Source organism: Salmo trutta, chromosome 23, assembly GCF_901001165.1.
Source record: "Salmo trutta chromosome 23, fSalTru1.1, whole genome shotgun sequence".
Lineage (NCBI taxonomy): Eukaryota > Metazoa > Chordata > Actinopteri > Salmoniformes > Salmonidae > Salmo > Salmo trutta.
The window spans coordinates 25,536,691-25,564,296 of NC_042979.1; the positions used below are offsets into that span (position 1 = coordinate 25,536,691).

General features: G+C 42.3%; 1 protein-coding gene across 2 annotated transcripts in view; it reads right to left on the reverse strand.

Moving 5' to 3' along the window:
* Nucleotides 1-27,606, reverse strand: part of LOC115159667 (collagen alpha-1(I) chain) — a 144,110-nt gene that overhangs the window by 35,150 nt on the left and 81,354 nt on the right. For both annotated transcript variants that reach the window (XM_029709609.1, XM_029709611.1), the window contains exons 7-23: nucleotides 17,101-17,814; nucleotides 13,969-14,013; nucleotides 13,530-13,649; nucleotides 11,433-11,471; nucleotides 11,136-11,189; nucleotides 10,664-10,717; nucleotides 6,040-6,147; nucleotides 5,786-5,839; nucleotides 3,910-3,963; nucleotides 3,551-3,595; nucleotides 3,254-3,307; nucleotides 3,074-3,118; nucleotides 2,607-2,660; nucleotides 2,435-2,479; nucleotides 2,233-2,286; nucleotides 2,011-2,055; nucleotides 1,847-1,900 (exon numbers count right to left, since the gene is read on the reverse strand). In XM_029709609.1, the coding sequence (XP_029565469.1) occupies nucleotides 1,847-1,900; nucleotides 2,011-2,055; nucleotides 2,233-2,286; nucleotides 2,435-2,479; nucleotides 2,607-2,660; nucleotides 3,074-3,118; nucleotides 3,254-3,307; nucleotides 3,551-3,595; nucleotides 3,910-3,963; nucleotides 5,786-5,839; nucleotides 6,040-6,147; nucleotides 10,664-10,717; nucleotides 11,136-11,189; nucleotides 11,433-11,471; nucleotides 13,530-13,649; nucleotides 13,969-14,013; nucleotides 17,101-17,814 (1,638 nt within the window). The remainder of the gene's footprint in view (nucleotides 1-1,846; nucleotides 1,901-2,010; nucleotides 2,056-2,232; nucleotides 2,287-2,434; nucleotides 2,480-2,606; nucleotides 2,661-3,073; nucleotides 3,119-3,253; nucleotides 3,308-3,550; nucleotides 3,596-3,909; nucleotides 3,964-5,785; nucleotides 5,840-6,039; nucleotides 6,148-10,663; nucleotides 10,718-11,135; nucleotides 11,190-11,432; nucleotides 11,472-13,529; nucleotides 13,650-13,968; nucleotides 14,014-17,100; nucleotides 17,815-27,606) is intronic.

The following is a 27,606-nucleotide window of genomic DNA, read 5'->3' on the forward strand; positions in this document are numbered from 1 at the left end:
TTAATGTGCTTCTTCTTGAGCCACTCCTTTGTTGCCTTGGCCGTGTATTTTGGGTCATTGTCATGCTGGAATACCCATCCACGACCCATTTTCAATGCCCTGACTGAGGGAAGGAGGTTCTCACCCAAGATTTGACAATACATAGCCCCGTCAAATGATGCGGTGAAGTTGTCCTGTCCCCTTAGCAGAAAAACACCCCCAAAGCATAATGTTTCCAGCTCCATGTTTGACAGTGGAGATGGTGTTCTTGGGGTCATAGGCAGCATTCCTCCTCCTCCAAACATGGCGAGTTGAGTTGATGCCAAAGAGCTCCATTTTGGTCTCATCTGACCACAACGCTTTCACCAGTTGTCCTCTGAATCATTCAGATGTTCATTGGCAAACTTCAGACGGGCATGTATATGTATTCTTGAGCAGGGGGACCTTACGGGCGCTGCAGGATTTCAGTCCTTCACGGTGTAGTGTGTTACCAATTGTTTTCTTGGTGACTATGGTCCCAGCTGCCTTGAGATCATTGACAAGATCCTCCCTTGTAGTTCTGGGCTGATTCCTCACTGTTCTCATGATCATTGCAACTCCACGAGGTGAGATCTTGCATGGAGCCCCAGGCCGAGGGATATTGACAGTTCATTTGTGTTTCTTCCATTTGCGAATAATCGCACCAAATGTTGTCACCTTCTCACCAAGCTGCTTGGCCATGGTCTTGTAGCCCATTCCAGCCTTGTGTAGGTCTACAATATTGTCCCTGACATCCTTGGAGAGCTCTTTGGTCTTGGCCATGGTGGAGAGTTTGGAATCTGATTGATTGATTGCTTCTGTGGACAGGTGTCTTTTTTACAGGTAACAAGCTGCGGTTAGGAGCACTTCGTTTAAGAGTGTGCTCCTAATCTCAGCTCGTTACCTGTATAAAAGACACCTGGGAGCCAGAAATCTTTCTGATTGAGAGGGGGTCAAATACTTATTTCCCTCATTAAAATGCAAATCAATTTATAACATTTTTGAAATGCGTTTTTCTCGATATTTTTGTTGTTATTCTGTTTCTCACTGTTCAAATAAACCTACCATTAAAATTATAGACTGATCATTTCTTTGTCATTGGGCAAACATACAAAATCAGCAGGGGATCAAATACTTTTTTCCCCCACTGTAGTATCCATCACGTCATTTTAGTGAACTGAAATGAAAAATCATTATTATTTTTTTTTTTTCTGGGTCTATTTAGTCAGTTATAGTCTTGTAAAAAAATAGGTTTTTGACAAATATTTTAGTCACAATATTTGGGTTACTCTCTTAAACTAGTGGATAAGGCTTTCAGGTGACCGTACAGCTTGAGGATAGAGCTTTCATCCATTAGTTAGGATCAGCGCTCCACAACACATAAAAGCTTCAATATGTAGGAAATGGGATACACACTGAGTTGTATCATCAGTAGCCTAATGCTTTGACTTAAAACTGGAATCCTTAGTTGCTACATACAACTTATAAATACATCATCAGCTTGGTTCAAAATATAAACTTGTTTTACTATGTTTGTAAACAATGTACAGTAAATGTAAACAAACACTGTATAGCCTAAAAAAAAATTAGTAACTATAATTTTGATATAATGGATGGTCAGTACTTGCATCGATAGCTCTGTCTATGAATTTGAAAGTGGTTACATTTCTCTAGGCCTTCCCCTCAGCTTTTTACCAAAACACTGGCGGGGTAACCACTTTGTTATTGTTTCAATTAAGGATTCTAGCTTTAAGTGACAGATGGGGGTACTGTGAGGTTGCTATGTGTGTGTCTCTGGAAGGAAGAGTGGGGTTTAGGTGGTCAGTCCACTGGGTACTATGCTACTCACCATGGGCCCCTCGAACCCTGGCTCACCCCGGATACCCATTGTCCCCATAGGCCCCTGAGGAAGACAGACAAAGGAAGGAAAAGAGGGGGTTGGAGAGAGACATTTATAGTCGTTTATTTACTAAAGCAGAATTAACTTTACGAGAGAAGAGAGGAGAGACTTACAGGATCACCTTTCGGACCAAGGGCACCACTCATCCCAGGCTGTCCCTGTGAAAATATGAAAACAGTACAGATGACCTTTAACCCCAGATATTATATATTATTATGGTGAGAAATCCCTCTGAAAAAGATATGTTTCCAAATACATTAGTCAATCATCTGCTCCCAAGTTAGGGATCTGGTCCCAAGTTAGGGAACATTACTGTGCAGCTGAGTGAGACTGACCTGGATTCCCCTGAGTCCTGGAGGCCCACTCTCACCATCTAAACCCTGGGGTCCCTGGTGAAATAAACAGAAAACAGGTCATTTTCAAACATGTGTATAGTATGTGTGTAATATTTCCCTTATAGTCTTACGAGCATAGAGTTCTGTTAAATGTGACCCAACTTTAGGCAAGAAAACACAACAAGCAAACGTTTCCCCTTACCTGGGGGCCTCTGGGGCCGATGACTCCAACAGGGCCCAACTCTCCCTAGAAGGTAAATGCAGGCTACCTTTGGTGAAGGCTGACATATTCATAAAGAGCTCCCAATAAAGTAGTTCAATAAAAAAAATTATGGGAAGACCCTCATCTCCTGGGGGTCAAAATGTCCCCTCACCTGTGAGCCGTTAACTCCCTGAGCGCCAACACGGCCTGTGAAACCAGTGGCTCCCTACGCAAAACAAGAATATACACACTGAGTGATATGATATGGGATGAGTGACATAGCATTAGGAATTGGGGTCCATTATGATATTGTGCTGTACTGTATGTTGGAATAGATATATGTAGTACACTCTTAGGAAAAAAAGGTGATATCTAGAACCTTAAATGGTTCTTCGGCTGTCCCCACAGGAGAACCTTTTGAAGAACCCTTTTTGGTTCCAAGTAGAACCCTTTTGGGTCCAGACAGAACCCTTTTGGGTTCCATGTAAAACCCTTTCCACAGAGGGTTCTACATGAACCCCAAAAGGGTTCTACGTAGAAGCAAAAAGGCTTCTCCTATGGGGACAGCCAAAGAATCCTTTTGGAACCCTTTTTTCTAAGAGTGTATGGAAGGTACAGACTTGTTTGCTGTCTACTCACCACTGTCCCAGGAGGCCCTGGAGGCCCATCAAACCCAGCCTCCCCCTGGAGAGCCACAAACACATGGACACAAGTCAGTGACACACTCAATTACTGATGAATAACACCCTAAAGTATTCAGAAATGTTTGAATCTGTAAATCTGAAACAAGGTGTAGTATTGTTACTGTGGGTCACTCACATCAGGTCCAGGGTTTCCCTCGGAGCCTGTGGCCCCTCTGACTCCCTGAGGCCCCTGAAGAAAAGACAGACATAGGGTTAAACCTTTTACAAAGTATGTCAAAGGGTGAAAATTAGGGTGCAAACCAAAAAAGGCAGCTTGAAAGAAAAGAGACAGTGGACGCATCTCAAAAGGCACCCTATTCCCTATTTAGTGCACTACTTTTGACCAGGGCCCATAAGGTTCTGGTAAAAAAATGGTGCACTATAAAGGGAATACGGTTGCTATTTGGACACATACAGCGAGAGAAACACTTACTGGTGAACCAACATAACCGGGACAGCCTGGTAAACCAATAGAGCCCTACAGGACACACAAAGTTCCAATTTTAAGCTCTCAATAGAGAGGGCTATCCACACAAAAGCCTTCAGTAAAATGCACACATGAGCATTACAGGAATATGAGTAAAGACAATCAAAAAACATTTGATGCAAACTGATGTGAACTGTACAAGCAGGGCATTCAGCTCTCATAGTACTTACTCTTTCCACTAAGGGGCAGCATATTCCAAATAATAATCTAGACCAATGAAGACTGGGGACTGGGCATGACTTTAATTCAGTGTGACTAATTCAGTAATAACGGAACAATAGGCAGCAATCATACTTGAGTCTTACCTTCTCGCCCGGTTCTCCAATATGTCCTCTTGGACCCTTGGCTCCAATAAGGCCCTATCAGGCATTATAAAATACGTTATAAAGCATTATATATACAGTGCCTTCGGAAAGTATTCAGACCCCTTGACTTTTTCCACATTTTGTTAGATTACAGCCTTATTGTAAAATTAATTAAATATGTTTTTTCCTGAGTCTTTAGGTGCCTTTTGGCAAACTCCAAGCGGGCTATCATGTGCCTTTTACTGAGGAATGGCTTCTGGCTGGCCACTCTACCATAAAGGCCTGATTGGTGGAGTGTTGCAGAGATGGTTGTCCTTCTGGAAGGTTCTCCCATCTCCACAGAGGAACTCTAGAGCTCTGTCAGAGTGACCATTGGGTTCTTGTTCACCGCCCTGGCCAAGGCCCTTCTCCCCCGAATGCTCAGTTTGGCCGGTCGGCCAGTTCTAGGAAGAGTCTTGGTGGTTCCAAACTTCTTCCACTTAAGAATGTTGGAGGCAACTGTGTTCTTTGCTCTGACTGTGTTCTTTGCTCTGACATGCACTGTCAACTATGGGACCTTATATAGACAGCTGTTTGCCTTTCCAAGAGCTGCAACATCTGGACCCCTACAAATCAGCTGGGCTAGACAATCTGGACCCTCTTTTCTAAAATGATCCGCCGAAATTGTTGCAATCCCTATTACTAGCCTGTTCAACCTCTCTTTCGTATCATCTGAGATCCCCAAAGATTGGAAAGCTGCCACAGTCATCCCCCTCTTTAACGGGGGAGACACTCTAGACCCAAACTGCTACAGACCTATATCTATCCTACCCAGCCTTTCTAAGGTCTTCGAAAGCCAAGTTAACAAACAGATCACAGACCATTTCAAATCCCACCGTAGCTTCTCCGCTATGCAATCTGGTTTCCGAGCTGGCCATGGGTGCACCTCAGCCACGCTCAAGGTCCTAAACGATATCATAACCACCACTGATAAGAGACAATACTGTGCAGCTGTATTCATAGACCTGGCCAAGGCTTTTGAACTTGTCAATCACCACATTCTTATTGGCAGACTCAACAGCCTTGGTTTCTTAAATGACTGCCTTGCCTGGTTCACCAACTACCTCTCAGACAGAGTTCAGTGTTTCAAATCAGAGGGCCTGTTGTCCGGACCTCTGGCAGTCTCTATGGGGGTGCCACAGGGTTCAATCCTCGGGCCGACTCTTTTCTCTGTATACATCAATGATGTCGCTCTTCTGCACATCTATCACTCCAGTGTTTAATTGCTATATTGTAATGGCCTATTTATTGCCTTACCTCCCTTATCCTACCTCATTTGCACACACTGTATGTAGACTTTTTCTATTGTTTTATTGACTGTATGTTTGTTTATTCCATGTGTAACTCTGTGTTGTTGTTTGTGTCACACTGCTTTGCTTTATCTTGGCCAGGTTGCAGTTGTAAATGAGAACTTGTTCTCAACTAGCCTACCTGGTTAAATAAAGGTGAATTTTTTATTATTTTTTAAATGCCCTATCAATTGAATTTACCACAGGTGGATTCCAATCAAGTTGTAGAAACATATCAAGGATGATCAATGGAAACCTGGATCTGAATACTTATGTAAAGTATTTCTGTATTTCTGTATTTTTTATTTTGTATAAATTTGCAAACATTTCTGAAAACCTGATTTTGTTTGTCATTATGGGGTATTGTGTGTAGATTTCTGAGGAATTGTTTGTACTTAATCCATTTAATAAAAAGGCTGAAATACTTTCCCAAGGCACTGTATGTACTTCATAGAAAGTACACACGACTTATGCTCTTCATTGGTACTCTCATTAGACCAATATTTCAGTATTCATAAGGGCACTGTTTCACTATCCAACCTCCTTACCTCGTCTCCTTTTTCTCCTTTGGAACCACCTTCTCCCCTATACCCGAAGGGTCCCTAAGCAAAATGAGACAGCAAATATAAAACACCTGAACACCTGAAATAGCACTCTATTCCCTATATAGTGAACTTCTTAGGAAATACTTACTGGTCAAAAGTAGTACACTAAATATAGGGAATGGCTAGAATGATTGTTTCTGAGAACAGATGGGTTCATAATAAGAAGGTTATCATGTAATCACCAAGTGGTGCCTCACCTGTCGCCCATGGTCACCCGGCATCCCAGGCTGACCGTCCAGCCCATTCTCTCCATGTTTCCCATGGAGCCCTGCCCTGCCCGCTACGCCCTTTGGGCCCGGCTCACCCTGCAATACAACAAACACCATCATCCAATCAGAGACTGTGGATCTGTGACAGAGACACCATCACCCAATCAGAGGCTGTGGATCCATGACAGAGACACTGCCACCCAATCAGAGTCTATGGATCTGTGACAGGGACACCATCACCCGATCCGAGGCTGTGTAAACCTGTGACACAGTGAGGACACATCATAACACACCTGGGCTACATCCCAAATGGCACCCTATTCCTATATATAGGGCTCTGGTCAAAAGTGGTGCAATATACAGTACCAGTCAAAAGTTTGGGCACACCGACTCATTCAAGGGTTTTTCTTTATTTTTACTATTTTCTACATTGTAGAATAATAGTGAAGACATCAAAACTATGAAACAACACATATAGAATCAGGAAGTAAGCAAAAAAGTGAAACAAATCAGAATAGATTTTAGATTCTTCAAATAGCCACCCTTTGCCTTGATGACAGCTTTGCACCCTCTTGGCATTCTCTCAACTAGCTTCATGAGGAATGCTTATCCAACAGTCGTGAAGGAGTTCCCACATATGCTAAGCACTTGTTGGCTGCTTTTCCTCCACTCTGCGGTCCAACTCATCCCAAAACCATCTCAATTGGGTTGCAGTCAGGTGATTGTGGAGGCCAGGTCATCTGATGCAGCACTCCATCACTCTCCTTCTTGGTCAAATAGCCCTTACACAGCCTGGAGGTGTGTTTTGGGTCATTGTCCTGTTGAAAAACAAATGATAGTCCCACTAAGCACAAACCAGATGGGATGGGGTATCGCTGTGGTAACCATGCTGGTTAAGTGTGCCTTGAATTCTAAATAAATCACTGACAGTGTTACAAGCAAAGCAGCCCCACACCATCACATGTCCTCCTCCATTCTTCATGGTGGGAACCACACATGCGGAGATCATCCGTTCACCTACTCTGCGTCTCACAAATACACGGGGGTTGGAACCAAAAATCTCAAATTTGGACTCATCAGACCAAAGGACAGATTTCTAATGTCCATTGCTTGTGATTCTTGGCCCAAGCAAGTCTGTTCTTCTTATTGGTGTCCTTTAGTAGTGGTTTCTTTGCAGAAATTTGACCATGAAGGCCTGATTCACGCATTCTCCTCTGAACCGTTGATGTTTAGATGTGTCTGTTACTTGAACTCTGTGAAGCATTTATTTGGGCTGCAATCTGAGGCTGGTAACTCTAATGAACGTATCCTCTGCAGCAGAGGACAACTTCGGGTTTTCCTTTCCTGTGGCGGACCTCATGAGAGCCAGTTTCATCATAGCGCTTGATGGTTTTTGTGATGGCACTTGTAAGAAACTTGACATTTCTGGATTGACTGACCTTCATGTCTTAAAGTAATTATGGACTGTCGTTTCTCTTTGCTTATTTGAGCTGTTCTTGCCATAATATGGACATGGTCTTTTACCAAATAGAGCTATATTCTGTATACCACCTCTTCCTTGTCACAACACAACTGATTGGCTCAAATGCATTAAGAAGGAAAGAAATTCCCCAAATTAACAAGGCTAACCTGTTAACTGAAATGCATGAAACCTCATGAAGCTGGTTGAGAGAATGGCAAGAGTGTGCCAAGAATGTGCAAAGCTGTCATCGAGGCAAAGGGTGGCAATATAGAATATATTTTGATTTGATTAACACTTTTTTGGTGATTCAATATGTGTTATTTCATAGTTTTGATGTCTTCACTATTATTCTACTATGTAGAAAATACTAAAAATAAAGAAAAATCCTGGAATGAGTAGGTGTGTCCAAACTTTTGACTGGTACTGTACAGGAATGCTATTTAAGGCACCATTCCTGCCCAATAGGGTGTCACTGAGAGCTTATCAAGAGGATGAGAAGTGGAGGCATTATTTGTTTATCTTTATGTTAGACTTTAGACCCCCTTGTCACCATTAACTTGCACTGCAGACAGGTGGAGAACATGTACAAATCAGATAGCTTAAACACCTGTTAGCTCTTGGCAGTGTGGACAGTGTGGACTGTTATATTTCTGGGCCTGAACAGTGATTGATATTTTATGTGTGTGTGTGCGTGCGTGCGTATGTGTGTGTGGACAGTGATTGATATTGTACAAGACTGATAAATGAGTTCTCAGGTGCACATATTAGGGATGCATTATATATCGGTGAACATATCGGAATCGGACGATATTAGCAAAAAATGCTGATGTCTAGTTTAACGCCAATGTTAAAAAACGATGTCAAAGCTGACGTGCATACCTATATAACGTAGGTACATGATATAATAATGCCACGTAAAATTTTGCGCTACACGTGCCGACTGGTCGAGCACCGGTACACACTACCAAGTGCTCTATTTTTCAGATGTTGCCCTACCGGAGTTACACAGTAATAGCGTCACTGCTATTAGCTTCACGACATACATACTATGGAACGCCGTTTGGGTCTTTGCGTGTCAAAACAGATACAGTAGCACTGTCAAAGCTGTACCAAAAAGTTTGCAAACAAGCAAACACCAGCCACGAACGATGTGTTAACAATACCGCATTGGTAATAAAGCATCATTTGTTCAACCGCAAGTTCTGGGGTGTTAGTTTTAGCTTGGTACCTAGCTAGCACCAATACAACCAGCCTGAAAACAATGACCACTAGAAACTGTAGTCATTTCATTATTCTTAGCAATGATTTAGGAATCCTTGTGAGTAAGTATTAGCTATGTTGCCACTTGATGATCGCCTATTGAAATTGAATTTCAGTTAATGAAAATAAATAGCTAGCCAGCTACTGTTGCCCAAAGCTAACGTTATAAGCAGCCTTAACAGTTCTTATTTGATTAATGGCGGTTGGACCCATCTATGTGAAGATAGCCACAATAAGGATTAGCCACAATAGTGGACTTTGTGGTTAACCTTCAAAATAAAAGTATGGCATAATTCTACTATTTGTATTAATTTGCATCACTGTCAATGACATACTTTTATTTTGCAGGCAAACTGCAAATTCCACCACTGTGCCTTATTGTGGCTAGCTTCATCTGGCTAGTGGGGCTCGACCGGTCCGGGTTATGTGTTGTGAAGCTAGCCACAACAATGACACCTAGCTATATAGTTAGCTAGCTAACTATAGCTAATGAAAATAGTGTTATTTAACGTGTATCTTTTTTGACACGCAAAGACCCATACGGCGTTCCATAGAAATCCTGGTTGAGAATGAAACGACTGAACAAATGAACAACAAAACCGCACAACAAGTAAGTGAAATAAATAGGTTTTGATTATACTGGTAATGGGGACATACGTAAATGCCAACAAAATGACTTTCTGGTCAGTGTGGTGTGTGTGTGTGTGTGTGTGTGTGTGTGTGTGTGTGTAACCTATATTTAACTAGGCAAGTCAGTTAAGAACAAATTCTTATTTACAGTGACGGCCCGGGCAACACTGGGCAAATTGTGCGCCGCCCTATGGGACTCCCAATCACGGCCGAATGTGATACATTCTGGATTCGAACCAGGGACTGTAGTGACGCCTCTTGCACTGAGTGCCTTAGACCACTGCGTCCATGTGTGTGTGTTAACTATTTAAAAGGCTGCTAAAATGTTAAATATCGGTTATCAGTATCGGGGTTTTTTGACAAGGAAAATATTGGATATCGGTATCGGCCAAAAATGTCATATTGGTGCATCACTAGCACATATACATACTGTATGTGTGTATACACACACACACATGCACACTCATACACATAATACAGCCATTCTCCACGCCACGTGTGTGCCACACAGCCCAGACATCGTAGCTTTCGTATTGGGGAGGGAGAGGAAGTGTTTACAACTGTACCCAAAACATCAGCATTCTATGACGTGGGCCGTCTTGTTAGGCCCGTAGCGTCAGTGCTCAGTTCAGCTGAGGTCTCTGACTGGCTAAGACACAACATAGCAAAGCCTCTCTCTGTTTTTTTCTGTGTTTTTCTGTTGCCACAAAGCCACAGCTTGGAAATCAGGCTCCAAGCCTTGTGCTAATGTGTTTGTATGGTTGTGAGGGATGTAGGAAGAGCCTGAGATGCTAATACCTTTAGCTTTACAAAGTGCTAACCGCTAAACAGATTCTCCCACGCTTTCTTTAAGTACATGTTTAGTACAGTCAAATCCTCATAGCATTATGGCATCTATTAATACAGCTGCAAAACAACTTGAGTGGTTTTGATTTGACCAATTTCCCAGGGACAACAATGGGGTCATTGGGTGTTATTGTATAACAGTAACGCGCCTAAACCCAGAATGGATGTCATCAGTACTCAAAAATATGTTATTTTGATTTGATAACAGAAATACTCTCACACTCTATGATCCTAATGATCACCTTTAATGACAACGTTTCCATCCAGAGGATTTTCATCACGTCATCTTGGATTGAAATATAATGTGCAGGCCTTTCTGTTATTTTTACAGTATGTACACTTTATTAGTACAGCCCCTATGCTTTTAAGGATGTGCGTATCACAACCAACATTGCTCCTGTTATCAGTACTTACCATTTCTCCAATTACTCCTGGAGGCCCTTGTTGGCCAGGATCCCCTATTGGCCCCTGGGTGGGATAAGAAAGAGAGAAAGAAAGAGAGAGGGGGGGCAAGACAGACAGGCAGAGACAGAAAGGCAGAGACAGAAAAATGTGTAACTCAATAGGTCAAACAGTATGAATCAACACTTTTGCATTCATCTCAACTGCATCATGACATTTAAACCAGTATTCATGGTATACTACCCACATGATGGGGTGGCATGGTAGCCTAGTGGTTAGAGCATTGGGCTAGTAACTGAAAGGTTGCGAGTTCAAATCCCAGAGCTGACAAGGTACAAATCTGTTGTTCTGCCCCTGAACAAGGCAGTTAACCCACTAGGCTGTCATTGAAAATAAGAATTTGTTCTTAACTGACTTGCCCAGTAAAATAAAATGATGAGACTCCCTACCTAAAGTAAATATGCAGGGAGGGGGTTTTGCTCACCTGTGGGCCTGTCTTTCCCATCTCCCCAGCTGGTCCTGGGAGTCCCTGCTCCCTCTGCAAGCACACAGAGAAGAAAACAGTGTCAGGAAGAACCAAAACACACCCTGTTGTATTTTATGACCCATATACTCTATAAGACCCTTAATGTGTCCCAAATGTCCCTATTCCTGTTATAGTGCACCATTTTTTACCAAGACCCATAGGGCTCTGGTCAAAAGTAGTGCACTATATAGGGAATAGGGTGCCATTTGGGATGCATTCCCAGTCTAGTCCTAGTCATGGGTGTCCATTACTTACAGGCCAGCCAGCATAGAGTAAATGGTAGAAAGAGGTTTGCTGGAAGAAACATGGAGACATTACAAATTATTTAAAGTTTCACGAGTCAGGAATCAAAACGATAAGAAAATGTAATGTATATAGATTCCATCAACCATAATTCATAGCATTGCCATCTTAAAGGGACATTTCACTCATAAATAAAAGTGTCAGATGTTTTAATACCTGGTTTTCTTGGTTTTATTCGGTGCCTTATTCTCTTCAGAAAAAGCACTGGGGCTAAAATCAGAGCTAGTTTTATCATCCCTACTCATTTGAAATAGATAGCAGTATCTGGTCGCTGTCTGACCACATGGCTCAGTTCAAAGCCCAGAGAAACAAATCGCCTTTTATTCTTACACAGCATCTTTATTTAATAATGGCCATGCAGTTTTCTGTCACATGTCTGTACTATACAGCCTGCAGCTGCGGTCAGTCTCAGACTCAGAGCAGGCAGGGGGATTAAACTGACGAGGGATAGATGGAGCACCGGCTCACACGCACCAGCAGTGTGGGGTCAAAGAATATACAGCAAGCCTGGTAAACCTCTGAACAATACCTGGGAATTTCGGGGAAAGTTACCAGAATTTTGCAACCCTGCACAGGCAGTCTATAGGGTCATAGCCTAATACTGTATGTCCTTGTGGAGTTGAGGTAAAGCGTCCGCATGCTTCCCATCCGAAACGGTTTGTGTATATATTTTAGGATTGATTTTCTTACTTGAGAAATACAGCACCAAACAAATTAGTTGGATATAAAAGTTTGCGACTAAGACCTCCTCAGAAAAAATGTGAAAATGAATTACAGATTTCTTGAGTTTTATCTAAGATTAATTTTGACTACATTGAGGCTACGTCACCTGAAAAGGGACAAACAGTACTACTGCCGCCTTTTTCTAGTTTTTCAAGCGAAGGTTTTATAAAGGAGTAAGCAAGGCACAGACGTTCACTTCACCTAGCCGCGTTCTGCTAGGAGCAAACTGAACATAGTATGCAGACGCCTTTAGGTGAGAGTTGGGGCAAGGTTGGGTTATTGCTGGGGGTGGGATTTGGGGGTGGAGTTGACATGTGACAGGTTTGAGTTGGGGGTTGGAGTGAGGCTGATTTTAAGTGAGGTGGGGTGAGGTATTAGTATTTATTAGGGATCCCCATTAGCTGTTGCCAAGGCAGCAGCTACTCTTCCTGGGATCCAAACACATTAAGGCACTTACATCACACAAAACCCCCAGAATAAAACAGTACATCATCTAAAATTATTACACCACTACATATGTACAATACAATGCACGTGTGTGTAGAGTGTGTGTGCTAGTGTGCGTGTGTGTGCCTGTGTGTGTCTCTTCACAGTTCACATTGTTCCATAAGGTGTAGTTGTATCTGTTTTTTAAATGTGATTTTACTGCTTGCATGAGTTACCTGATGTGGAATAGAGTTCCATGTAACCATGGCTCTATGTAGTACTGGGTGCCTCCCATAGTCTGTTCTGGACTTGGGGACTGTGAAGAAACCTCTTGTGGTATGTCTTGTACGCATAGGTATCTGAGCTGTGTGCTAGTCGTTTGACAACTTGTGCATTCAACACGACAATACCTCTCACAAAGACAAGTAGTGATGCAGTCAATCTCTCCTCTACTTTGACCCAGGAGAGATTGACATGCATGTTGTTGATGCTAGCTCTCCATGTACATTTAAGGGCCAGCTGTGCTGCTCTGTTCTGGGCCATATGTAATTAGCTTATGTCCCTCTTTGTGGCACTTGACCCTATCGCTGGGCAGTAGTCCAGGTGCGACAAAACTAGTGGCTGTAGGACTTGTTTTGTAAATAGTGATGTCAAGGAAGCAGAGCATTATGGACAGACCTTTCCCATCTTAGCTACTGTTGCAACTACTTGTTTTGACCATGACTCCTCAAGGTGCTCAATTTCCACATTATTCATTGCAAGATTTGGTTGAGGTTTAGGGTTCAGTTAATGGTTTGTCGCAAATACAATGATTTTAGTTTTAGAAATATTTAGTACTAGGTAAAGCGTGAGCGTGAGGTTGGAGTAGGATTTGGGATGGAATGGGGGTTGTCAACTCACCCGAAAAGCAGCCCACTCCTCAATAGTGTTCTTCCACAGGTAGAAGGACGGCAGACCAGGTGGGCCGGGGGGGCCTGGATCCCCCTGTCGCCCTGCACGCCCCTCAGGCCCCAGCTGGCCCTGTGAGAAACATCATAGGTACTAGTTATCTACACCTAGAATGAGTAAGCTGAAGTCATACAGTCAGTCATATTGGACTGTGAGAGATTTTACAGGAGGACTGAAAAGCTAGGGGTTTATTGCTGTAAACACATGACTTATTATGTCAACTTCAGTCGTAAAACAATTAGCTACTAATGCTCTGATCCTAACGCAGTTCCAAAATTTACTAAGACAAAGTTAAGGTGCATTCAAATGCGAGGTCAAGCAGACTAACCCAAAGGCCATTGTCAAAAATTTAAGCCACCTCAAGCCATTCCAAAATGTCAGCTCCTCTTACCCTGTCACCTTTAAACCCACGTAAGCCAGCGTGACCGGGAAAGCCCTGGAGAAAGTAAACGACAAAAGAAAGAGAACAGAACATGTGATACATTAATTCAAGTTCCAGCCTTCCCTGTAGCTCAGTTGGTAGAGCATGGTGTTTGCAACACCAGGGTTGTGGGTTTGATTCCCACGGGGGGCCAGCACAGAAAAATAATAATAATAATTATGAAATGTATGAAATTGTATGAAATGTATGCATTCACTACTGTAAGTCGCTCTGGATAAGAGCGTTGGCTAAATGACTAAAATGTAAATGTCAGTTAATTCAGAGATGTAGTGGAGTGCAGAGGACTTCTTAACTTCTCATATACAGAGATGTAGTGGAGTGCAGAGGACTTCTTAACTTCTCATATACAGAGATGTAGTGGAGTGCAGAGGACTTCTTAACTTCTCATATACAGAGATGTAGTGGAGTGCAGAGGACTTCTTAACTTCTCATATACAGAGATGTAGTGGAGTGCAGAGGACTTCTTAACTTCTCATATACAGAGATGTAGCTCCTGGATCATACAATCAAATGTGAAGTAACCAATGCCCTTGTAAGCTCAAGCACAACAAAAAACAACAACACATTGATTAACAGACTAAACCTAAAATCCAAATGAGTGTTGACAAAGAGCTCATGAGGCATCATATGCATCTACAGCTTAATATCGTACTGTTATAAACATTAACTACCAAATGGGTTACAACATCTACCCTGTCCACTATTAACAGACTGAGACAGGCAGCCAGAAGAGAGCAGCTGACCCCTGTAAAGCTTTCCTTCACCAGGGTTTCCACCGCGGCCCGCTGCCTATGAAAGTCAAAGACTTCCTCCCCACCGTTTAGCTCCAAAAGTGCAGTAGTATCTAACAATTCACAACAAAACACACAAATCTAACAGTAAAATAATGGAATTAAGAAATTTATAAATATTAGGATGAGCAATGTCGGAGTGGCATTGACTAAAATACAGTTGAATAGAATACAGTATATACATATGAAATGAGTAAAGCAGTATGTAAACATTATTATTGTCTAGTGTTCCATTATTAAAGTGACCAGTGTTCCATTATTAAAGTGACCAGTGTTCCATTATTAAAGTGACCAGTGTTCCATTATTAAAGTGACCAGTGATTCCATGTCTATGTATATAGGGCAGCAGCTTCTGGTCTTTTTAGTCAGCTATCATACACTGAGTGTACAAAACATCCCTCTCCCTCCCTCTCTCTCTCCCTCTACCACACCTGCTGTCTCCATCTCTGAATGATCGGCTATGAAAAGCCAACTGACATTTACTCCTGAGCTGCTGACCTGTTGCACCCTCTACAACCCCTGTGATTATTATTTGACCCTGCTGGTCATCTACGAACGTTTGAACATCTTGAAGAACGATCTGGCCTTAATGGCCATGTACTCTTATAATCTCCACCTGGCACAGCCAGAAGAGGACTGGCCACCCCTCAGAGCCTGGTTCCTCTATAGGTTTCTTCCTAGGTTCCTACCTTTTTAGGGAGTTTTTTCCTAGCCACTGTGCTTCTACATCTGCATTGCTTGCTGTTTGGGGTTTTAGTCTGGGTTTCTATATGAGCACTTTGTGACATCTGCTGATGTAAAAAGGGCTTTATAAATACATTTGACTGATTGATTAATTAAGAACACCTTCCTAATGTTCAGTTGCACCCCTTTTTGCCCTCAGAACAGCCTCAATTCATTTGGACAGATAGACTCAAGGTGTCAAAAGCGTTCCACAGGGATGCTGGCCCATGTTGACTCCAATGCTTCCCACAGTTGTGTCAAGTTGGCTGGATGTCCTTTGGGTGGTGGACCATTCTTGATACACACGGGAAACTGTTGAACGCAAAAACCCAGCAGCATTGCAGTTCTTGACACACTCAAACTACCATATCCCGTTAAAAAAAAGACAAATATTTTGTCTTGCCCATTCACCCTCAAGGCTTAAAAATAATTATTTAACCTGTCTCCTCCCCTTCATCTACACTGATTGAAGAAGATTTAAAAAGTGACATCAATAAGGGATCATATCTTTCACCTGGATTCATCTGGTCAGTCTATGTCATGGAAAGAGAAGGTGTTGCTAATGTTTAGTCCACTCAGTGTATATGTCACGTCAAATATCACAGAAGATTTACATGCAACGAGGACATAAAAATTCCTCAAATGCCGTCCATGTCTTTTGAGGGAGCTATAGCCAGACCAGCCTCACCTAATAGTCACACACACACACACGCAAGCATGCACACACACACACGCCCTCCACAGGCCTGACATACAACACTATCGCCAGGACATCTAGACCATAAGAGCTTTGCTTTACATGAGAGGGGGCTTAATTATTGCAGCCTTTTCCGCTACAGAGCCATTTACTCGTGGCCAGCAGGACATCTATCATGTTCGATACAGCCGGGATAAATCACAGTAATGGTGCCGAGTGATCCCAGGCTTTTATAGCAGCAAGAGAGCCAGGCTGAGGCTCCAGGACCAGGACCAAAATGGGCCAGATGTTGCTCCATCTGGGTCTGGTTCTGGCGGCCCTAAGGGCTTCACACCCCCTCCACCAATCAAAGAGGCTTGTTGATATGCTTGCCGCGACTAATGCAGTGATGAAGGCATTGACACTTGTGGTGCCATTTGGAGCTGTGGAGTAGCTAATGTGAGGAGAGGAACATGAAAGACATCAGGGTTAACTCATGTTTTAACAAGATCAAGGCTGTTGATTATATTCAGATTGATGCAGAACCTAAAGGCCAAACACAGAATATATTTTCTAATTTCATAATGCTCCACACATTATTTTATGATGTGAAGGACTTTGTTACTTGTATTGAAAAGCACTATACAAATAAAGTTATTAATATTATAATCATTATTATTATTATTATTATTATGTTAGGTTTGTTTTCTTGTTTTACATAACAAAAGTGTTAAGCAAGACAACAATCTCTGCTCTAACATCAAAACTACTAATGAACAGTCCCAAGCAGTAAGCATCACCCTCCATAAACATGAACATTAAAAGTTACACAACATGACACATGAGCACTGGCACAGCGAAAAAGTTGAGGAAGATGTTGAAGACACTTACCTCCTTTCCTGGGGGCCCCATTCGGCCTGGGGGCCCTCTCTGGAGCCTATACATCTGGCCATCAGAGCCCAGAACCAGATCCCCTTCCCTGTGTACGATGGTCACTGTGCGTGGGTGTTCTGGTCCTCGTTCCACAGTGATAGCCCGGTCAGGGTCTGGGTCAGGCTGGGTGGGGATGTGTGTGGTGGGTCTCCTCTCCTCAGTTACAGCCTCCACAGGGGGGGCAGGGGGCTCTGAGGTGGGGGCGAAGGCAGTCTGAGAAGGGGTCTGAGGCCACTCCACCTCCTCTCTCAGCAGGTTAGAGTCTGGGTGCTCCTGGTCAAGGGGGGTCTCTATCTGAGTCTTAACGACATGGGGAAACTCCACTGAGGGCTTCTTCGGGGAAGACTCAGGGTCCAAATCAATAATGATGTCATCCAAGGGTTTTGCGGGAAACAGGCCGACGCCCCTCCCTTCAGAGTCTTTCGTCTTCTTGTTCGTGGTAATGTTCTCCTCCAAGAGTTTGGAGGAGGGCTCAGGCTTGCCCTCGTGGCTGCCTTTGGGGCCCTGCCTGCTGGGTTTCCACTGAGGGTTGAGGTGTCCCCCCTGGAGGTTTGGATCAGCCAGGTCTGTGTCCTCGTCCACCACAAAGACGTCCCCTCGTCCCACCGAGCCTTTCTGGCGGGGACCCCATGTCCCATCCCCACGCCGACTCCCACTCTGCCCAAACACATCCTATGGAGACACAACACAAACACAATTAATGTATTGTGGTGCTGAATATCAGTATATGAGATCATAGGTTAGATGACATATTTATCAGAGATGTTTATTTCTTGTTGTGTATGCATAACTTGTGGTAAGCTGTGGAAAGAATTACTTAGAAAAAAAACTATTTTAAAATACAATACACATCATTGACCTATCTATCAATCATGCATCCCTAGCCCCAGAGCATGCGCAGACCAGCTGGCTGGTGTGTTTTTCGGACATATTCAATCTCTCCCTATCCCAGTCTGCTGTCCCCACATGCTTCAAGATGTCCAACATTGTTCCTGTACCCAAGAAGACAAAGGTAACTGAACTAAATGACTATCGCCCCGTAGCACTCACTCCTGTCATCATGAAGTGCTTTGAGAGACAAGTGGAGAAGATGGAAAGTTTTAAGTTCCTCGGCATACACATCACGACAAACTGAAATGGTCCACCCACACAGACAGTGTAGTGAAGAAGGCGCAAAGCGCCTCTTCAACCTCAGGAGGCTGAAGAAATTTGGCATGTCACCTAAAACCCTCACAAACGTTTACAATGCACAATTGAGAGCATCCTGTCGGGCTGTATCATCGCCTGGTACGGCAACTGCACCTCCCACAACCGCAGGGCTCTCCAGAGGGTGGTGCGGTCTGCACAACGCATCACCGGGGGCAAACTACCTGCCCTCCAAGACACCTACAGCACCCGTTCACCCCGCTACCATCCAGAAAGTGAGGTCAGTACAGGTACATCAAAGCTGGGACCGAGAGACTGAAAAATAGCTTCTATCTCAAGGCCATCAGACTGTTAAACAGCAATCACTAACACAGAGAGGCTGCTGCCTACATACATACTTGAAATCATTGGCCACTTTAATAAATGGATCACTAGTCACTTTAATAATGCCACTTTAATAATGTTTACATATCTTGCATTACTCATCTCATACTGGCCAGAAACAAAGACCTTTGTTCTGAAACTTGTCATCTCTATTCTTGGACACAGGAATTCTACCTAGAAGGCCAGTATCCCGGAGTCGTCTCTTCACTGTTGACGTTGAAACTGGTGTTTTCTGGGTACTATTTAATGAAGCTGGCAGTTGAGGACTTGTGAGGCGTCTGTTTCTCAAACTTGACACTCAAACGTAGTTGTCCTCTTGTTCAGTTGTGCACCAGGGCCTCCCACTCCTCATTCTATTCTGGTTAGAGCCAGTTTGCGCTGTTCTGTGAAAAGAGTAGAGTAGAGTAGTACACAGCGTTGTACAAGATCTTCAGTTTCTTGGCAATTTCTCTCATGGAATAGCCTTCATTTCTCAGAACAAGAATAGACTGACGAGTTTCAGAAGAAAGGCCCATTTTGAGGCTGTAATCGAACCCACAAATGCTGATGCTCCAGATACTCAACTAGTCTAAAGAAGGCCAGTTTTATGACTTCTTTAATCAACTGGACTAACATAATCGCAAAATGGTTTTCTAATGATCAATTAGTCTTTTAAAATGATAAACTTGGATTAGCTAACACAACGTGCCATTGGAACACATGAGTGATTTTGCTGATAATGGGCCTCTGTACGCCTATGTAGATATTCAATTAAAAATCTGCCGTTTCCAGCTACAATAGTCATTTACAACATTTTCAATGTCTACACTGTATTTCTGATCAATTTGATGTTATTTTAATGGACAAAAATTTAGCTTTTCTTTCAAAAACAAGTAAATTTCTAAGTGACCCCAAACTTTTGAACAGTAGTATATATACACTGCTCAAAAAAATAAAGGGAACACTTAAACAACACATCCTAGATCTGAATGAAAGAAATAATCTTATTAAATACTTTTTTCTTTACATAGTTGAATGTGCTGACAACAAAATCACACAAAAATAATCAATGGAAATCCAATTTATCAACCCATGGAGGTCTGGATTTGGAGTCACACTCAAAATTAAAGTGGAAAACCACACTACAGGCAGATCCAACTTTGATGTAATGTCATTAAAACAAGTCAAAATGAGGCTCAGTAGTGTGTGTGGCCTCCAAGTGCCTGTATGACCTCCCTACAACGCCTGGGCATGCTCCTGATGAGGTGGCGGATGGTCTCCTGAGGGATCTCCTCCCAACCTGGACTAAAGCATCCGCCAACTCCTGGACAGTCTGTGGTGCAACGTGGCGTTGGTGGATGGAGCGAGACATGATGTCCCAGATGTGCTCAATTGGATTCAGGTCTGGGGAACGGGCGGGCCAGTCCATAGCATCAATGCCTTCCTCTTGCAGGAACTGCTGACACACTCTAGCCACATGAGGTCTAGCATTGTCTTGCATTAGGAGGAACCCAGGGCCAACCGCACCAGCATATGGTCTCACAAGGTGTCTGAGGATCTCATCTCGGTACCTAAGCGAGCACATGGAGGGCTGTGCGGCCCCCCAAAGAAATGCCACCCCACACCATGACTGACCCACCGCCAAACCGGTCATCCTGGAGGATGTTGCAGGCAGCAGAACGTTCTCCACGGCGTCTGCAGACTCTGTCACGTCTGTCACGTGCTCAGTGTGAACCTGCTTTCATCTGTGAAGAGCACAGGGCGCCAGTGGCGAATTTGCCAATCTTGGTGTTCTCTGGCAAATGCCAAACGTCCTGCACGGTGTTGGGCTGTAAGCACAACCCCAACCTGTGGACGTCGGGCCCTCATACCACCCTCATGGAGTCTGTTTCTGACTGTTTGAGCAGACACATGCACATTTGTGGCCTGCTGGAGGTCATTTTGCAGGGCTCTGGCAGTGCTTCTCCTGCTCCTCCTTGCACAAAGGCGGAGGTAGTGGTCCTGCTGCTGGGTTGTTGCCCTCCTACGGCCTCCTCCACGTCTCCTGATGTACTGGCCTGTCTCCTGGTAGCGCCTTCATGCTCTGGACACTACGCTGACAGACACAGCAAACCTTCTTGCCACAGCTCGCATTGATGTGCCATCCTGGATGAGCTGCACTACCTGAGCCACTTGTGTGGATTGTAGACTCCGTCTCATGCTACCACTAGAGTGAAAGCACCGCCAGCATTCAAAAGTGACCAAAAAATCAGCCAGGAAGTATAGGAACTGAGAAGTGGTCTGTGGTCCCCACCTGCAGAACCACTCCTTTATTGGGGGTGTCTTGCTAATTGCCAATAATTTCCACCTGTTGTCTATTCCATTTGCACAATAGCATGTGAAATTTATTGTCAATCAGTGTTGCTTCCTAAGTGGACAGTTTGATTTCACAGAAGTGTGATTGACTTGGAGTTACATTGTGTTGTTTAAGTGTTCCCTTTATTTTTTTGAGCAGTGTATATACTGTATTTTATATAATCTATTGCATCTTGCCTATGCCGCTCGGTCATTGCTCATCCATATATTTATATGTACATATTCTTATTCCATCCCTTTACTTAGATTTGTATGTATTAGGTAGTTGTTGTGGAATTGTTAGATTACTTGTTGACATTGCTGCACTGTCGGAACAAGAAGCACAAGCATTTCGCTACACTTGCAATAACATCTGCTAACCATGTGTATGTGACCAATACAATTTGATTTGATTTGCTTGCGGTATTAGTCTTGTTTCTTACCAACAGGGAACTAAGCCAACTGCAAAACAATCCCAAAGCTAGAGTAGACAGCACACTGCAGTATTATCTGGAGACTAATGTCGTGCCCCATTGACTCCCCTATAGTGGTTCCTCCTTTAAAAGTTGTGTCATACTGCGGCACCCCTTGCGTGCTGCTGGAGCATTCGGTGGCACGTCATTTAACTGTCAGCCATTTTTTTTGTTACTGCAAGTTATTGCTAGTTTGCCCACCAGAGGGCATCTTTGACAAGCATTTGATAGTATTCCTTATTGGCATTACCAGAGAATTAAAAACCTTTTTGTAATAACATAGTATATGGGATTGAGTTTAAGAAATTTGAATTAATTAATTTGATTAATATTAAGGTGTTTCTAATCAGAGAAAAACAAAAAACAAAATTTCCATTAGGATGGAATGGAAAATATGGAGCAGTCGGAAGTAGGCTACAGGATTGGAGGATTCTAAATTGTTTGCCTTAATTAGACAACTTTGTTCCAATATTTCTGTAAATCAGTGATATTTTTTCCCATAGTAATTCGTTATGGATCCATAACTAAATCTGCATTTTGAAAGTATTTTTTATTATTATTTTATTAATGAAATGTGTTTATTTGTTTATTAGGCTACTGTGCAGTCTACAATACATACTGTAGTAAACATGGGAAAGTGCCTAATTCTTTACATAAGGGAGAGTAGGCCATGTCTGTACTACAGAATGCAGGGCACGCGAGAGACCGGTGTTATTTCATAGTTGTGATGTCTTCACTATTATTCTACAATGTAGAAAATAGTAAAAATAAATAAAAATCCTGGAATGAGTAGGTGTGTCCAAACTTTTGACTGGTACTTGCTTGATTTGATTAATATTATGTTTTTCCAATTCCATGACAAACAAAAAACCCTCTGGGTTTCCATTAGGATGGAATGGAAAATATGGCGCTGTACAACGTGACGGTCGGTTGTACAGTACTGGGCTATTTAGCAAAAGAATCCCCGCAGGGCATGAAGAAGGAGTAGGATGTCCTTGTAAATAAGAATTTGTTTTTAACTGACTTTCCTAGTTAAATAAAGGTTACACTAAGAGCATAACATTTCTGCACCCTAATTTTCTCACTAATTTGTAAATTAAGCCAGTTTATAATTAAGAATAATTTATTTCTGGAGAAACCTAAACTGATTATTTAGCAGACATAACTTGCTTATATTCATGAAGATGATGAGCGATTGGCAAAGGCAATCTGTAATCTGCTGGCATCACGGCACAACATCAACATTGCTCTAATTACAGTCAGAAGACAGTTGAAGAAACTTGCGTGGACGTATGGAAAGGCTCGGTAAGAAACGTTATGTATATATATATGTAATTTGTAAAAACTTATCAGAACATTAACCATGTGTGTTCGCTTGTTTTGTACTGTTCTGTAGTATCGACCCAATGATTCGTCTGAAAAAAAAGAACTTTGCGTCCTGCAGGCCCAGGCATGTATCAAAGCTGGCGAGACATTTAAAAATGTCATCTTCACAGACTAATCAACCGTGGCCCTTGAGCAATTTGCTACAGAGAAAAAGAAAGAAGATCAAGCAAGCCAAGTCCTAAGCATCCTCTCAAACTCCATGTGTGGTGGGCAATTTCTCGCTAGGGCCGAGGTCCATATTTGATTTTTGATGGTAAGTTTGGCTAAGTACAAAGCAAAAGGTATGTAGTAAAATAAATGTTCAATAAAAATAACAGTATACAGTTGAAGTCGGAAGTTTACATACACCCTAGCCAAATACATTTAAACTCCCTTTTTCACAATTACTGACATTTAATCCTAGTAAAAAGTCCCGGTCTTAGGTCAATTAGGATCACCACTTTATTTTAAGAATGTGAAATGTCAGAATAATAGTAGAGAGAATTATTTATTTCATGCTTTTATTTCTTTCACCACATTCCCAGTGGGTCAGAAGTTTACATACACTCAATTAGTATTTGGTAGCATTGCCTTTAAATTGTTTAACTTGGGTCAAACATTTCAGCTAGCCTTCCACAAGCTTCCCACAATAAGTAGGGTGAATTTTGGCCCATTCCTCCTGACAGAGCTGGTGTAACTGAGTCAAGTCTGTAGGCCTCCTTGCTCGCACACACTTTTTCAGTTCTGCCCACAAATTTTCTAGAGGATTGAGATCAAGGCTTGTGATGGCCACTCCAATACCTTGACTTTGTTGTCCTTAAGCCATTTTGCCACAACTTTGGAAGTATGCTTTGGGACATTATCCATTTGGAAGACACATTTGTGGCCAAGCTTTAACTTCCTGACTGATGTCTTGATATGTTGCTTCAATATATCCACATAATTTTTCTTTCTCATGATGCCATCTATTTTGTGAAGTGCACCAGTCCCTCCTGCATCAAAGCACCCCCACAATATGATGCTGCCACCTACGTGCTTCACGGTTGGGTTGGTGTTCTTGCAAGGCTCCCCCTTTTTCCTCCAGACATAATGGTCATTATGGCCAAACAGTTCTATTTTTGTTTCATCAGACCAGAGGACATTTCTCCAAAAAGTACCATCTTTGTCCCCATGTGCAGTTGCAAACCGTCGTCTGGCTTTTTGATGGCGGTTTTGGAGTAGTGGCTTCTTCCTTGCTGAGCGGGCTTTCCGGTTATGTCGATATAGGACTCGTTTTACTGTGGATATAGATACTTTTGTACCTGTTTCCTCCAGCATCTTCAGAAGGTCCTTTGCTGCTGTTCTGGGATTGATTTGCACTTTTCACACCAAAGAACGTTCATCTCTAAGAGACAGAGCGTGTCTCCATCCTGAGCGGTATGACGGCTGCGTGGTCCCATGGTGTTTATACTTGCGTACTATTATTTGTACAGATGAACGTGGTACCTTCAGTCGTTTGGAAATTGCTCCCAAGGATGAACCAGACTTGTGGAGGTCAAAATAAAAAAGTCTGAGGTCTTGGCTGATTTCTTTCGATTTTTCCATGATGTCAAGGAAAGAGGCACTGAGTTTGAAGGTAGACCTTGAAATACATCCATAGGTACACCTCCAATTGACTCAAATGTTGTCAATTAGCCTATCAGAAGCTTCTAAAGCCATGATATCATTTTCTGGAATTTTCCAAGCTGTTTAAAGGCAGAGTCAACTTAGTGTATGTACACTTCTGACCCACTGGAATTGTGATACAGTGAATTATAAGTGAAATAATCTGTCTGTAAACAATTGTTGGAGAAATTACTTGCGTCATGCACAAAGTAGATGTCCTAACCGACTTGCCAAAACTATAGTTTGTTAACAAGAAATTTGTGGATTCGTTGAAAAACACATTTTAATGACTCCAACCTAAGTGTATGTAAACTTCCGACTTCAACTGTATCTACAAATATTTATTTCAATGATGTGACTCCGCCAATAATTACATTTAGAGGATTGGAGGACTCTATATTAATATCTAAGGGGCATTTTCCGTTAGGATCTGTGAGAATATCTGAGAAAATCTAAGGGGCTTTTATATCATTCTATATTAATTAATAATAATAATCGCTTTGTTTAATAAGTAACGATATTTTGGAGATTTCGTTTTTATTTAGCCTAGAGTGAGCGAGAAAAAGGCCATTTTTGAACATGGGGTGAGACATTCTCACTAATTTGTAAATAAAGTCAGTTTGTTATTGAGAATTATTTATTTCTGGAGAAACCTAACTTGATTATTTAGCAGACATCACTTGCTTATATTCAGTCAACACGTCTTAAGAATATCAAAGAATATTTGAACATTTTCGTTTCTGCATGCTTGTCTCAGAGCAGCGCGAAACGGTGCTGAAATAGATGTCCACAGCTGGAAGGCTATGTATTCTGTGCCCATTCGTGGTATCTCTCTTCAGGTACACATCCTTGGAATAGCAGAACAGCATAACGGTCCGGGCGGCCCTTGCTGTGCCTGTCAGAAGAGGAATGGAAATGTCAGGGTGAACCGAAGACCTGACGACCCGCCACATATGTAGACTCTGCCTATCGGAGGTGGAGTTCCAGAGCTCACAGGTGTGCCTGGCAACTCCATCTCGTTCCTCGTCCTTCTCCTTTTCAACGCGTGAGTGAGTCAATGATTCCAATGATTCATCTGACAAACAAAAAACTTTGTGTCCTGCAGGCCCAGATCAAAGCTGGCGAGACATTCAATAACGGCATCTTCACAGACGAATCAACCGTGGCCCTTGAGCAATTTGCTCAAAATTGCCACAGAAAAAAAGGAAGATCAAGAAAATTAACAAAAGCATGAAGATGTTGATGAAGAAATGCTGTTTTGAGTTAGAAATGTACACTTTAGAGTACTTAAGCATCGAATAAATTGAAAGTTGAGGGATTTTCACAACAGTAGCCGGGCTATTGTCCTGCTAATAGGAAACATTTGCATGATGGGCTACATTCTTTATTGTAACCACAATGTCACACATCATTTATATCTACCTTTCCAATTACTTTTAGAGTTTGGGATTTACAAATGTGCACTTTTAATTACTAGTTACATTGTTTTAGTTCGAACATGCAGACTTTTTTTTCTTTAAATGATTGTTTTATGTAGGATGCTACATTTTTAACCAGTTGCAATTGTAAGTAGGCGTAATAAAAAAATCCTACTTCTATTAGGCTGTTAAGCCTCATAACCTACCTCATCCAGTTAAGTTATTTTATATAAGTTATTTTATATAGGTCTAGGCTCCAAAGAAATAGACTCCAATTAAATTAAAATGAAGATTATTGTTGAAATGAATGTGTGTGCAACACTTGCATAACAAGCTAGCTATATTTTCAGCACCAGCCACTGTTCACCTCCTATTGATTGCCCTGCAGTTGCCGCCAGTTGTTTTTTAAAATTGAACCTTTATTTAACTAAATAAGTCAGGTAAGAACAAATTCATATTTACAATGAAGGCCTACCCCAGCCAAACCCGGATGACGTTGGGCCAATTGTGCGCCGCCTTATGGCACTCCCAATCACGGTCGGATGTTATACAGCCTGAATTCGAACCAGGGACTGTAGTAAAAGCCTCTTGCATTGAGATGCAGTGCCTTAGACCGCTGCTCCACTCAGGAGCCAAAACCTGCTCCCTGCTTGATTCATTACATTATTAGAGCCTGGATCAGAGCAAACAGCCTGGATGGTTCCTCGCTCTCTTCCATGCCTCATTCAGCATGTTTGTGGGCATGCTGGCAGGATGTACTGTTTTTTATTCTGTATATATGAATTACAAATCAGCCTTTACTTAAATCATGTTTCTAGTCTATTGCATAGTTACAATGTGTAATCACTGATGTCCGAGGAGCAGGAGTGGTAAACACTGTTGAAGTGTATAATTGTAATACATACATGCAGACACAGCATCATTCAAATAATGGAGTTTGATACACCTGGTATTGGATATGACTGTAAAAAAACTTGCTAAATAGTGATTTTTGTAAATTAACTTTATGACTAAAAAATATGCACAATCGTTTGTCTCTACATTAAAACTTCTTAGGGATAGGCATCCCGTCAACTGGACAGTTGTAAATCATGCAGTGCCTTGTGTCACGATCGCAGATTTTAGAGAAACAACAAATGTCGGAACATATGTGTCTTAAATCGGCTGAAAGCTTAAATTTTTGTTAATATAACTGCACTGTCCAATTTACAGTAGCTATTACTGCGAAAAAATGCCATGCTATTGTTTGAGTAGAGCTCCTATCAACAAAACACTTTTTTCACCGCGATAGGTTTGATAAATTCACCTCTGAATTTAAGGTCCATATAGCATGCACGATCAATTTTGTATTTCCACTCGTTCAATTTGCAAAGGAAGGAATCTGTGAAAATCTAACCCTAAACGTTGTTTCAACCAGTCAAATCACATTCGTATTTATACCTCAGAGATCCTAGAACATAACCAGACTTTACTATATCATTAGGGGTGTAGTATATCCTACAGGACACCACAAATTTGGTCAGAGAGCGACACCTTCATGGCACGCCGATGACGCGAGCGGTCTTTACTTGATCAACAGTAACTTTGTTAAATAAGCACAAATCGGGGTAAAACAAAGCTAGCTAGATAGCCAATGAGCTGGGCTTTACGGGAGTATCCGGAGTACCCCTTATCTGTTGTAAAATGTAGCTGCTAACCTTGTGCAACAGCAAGCCTTTTCC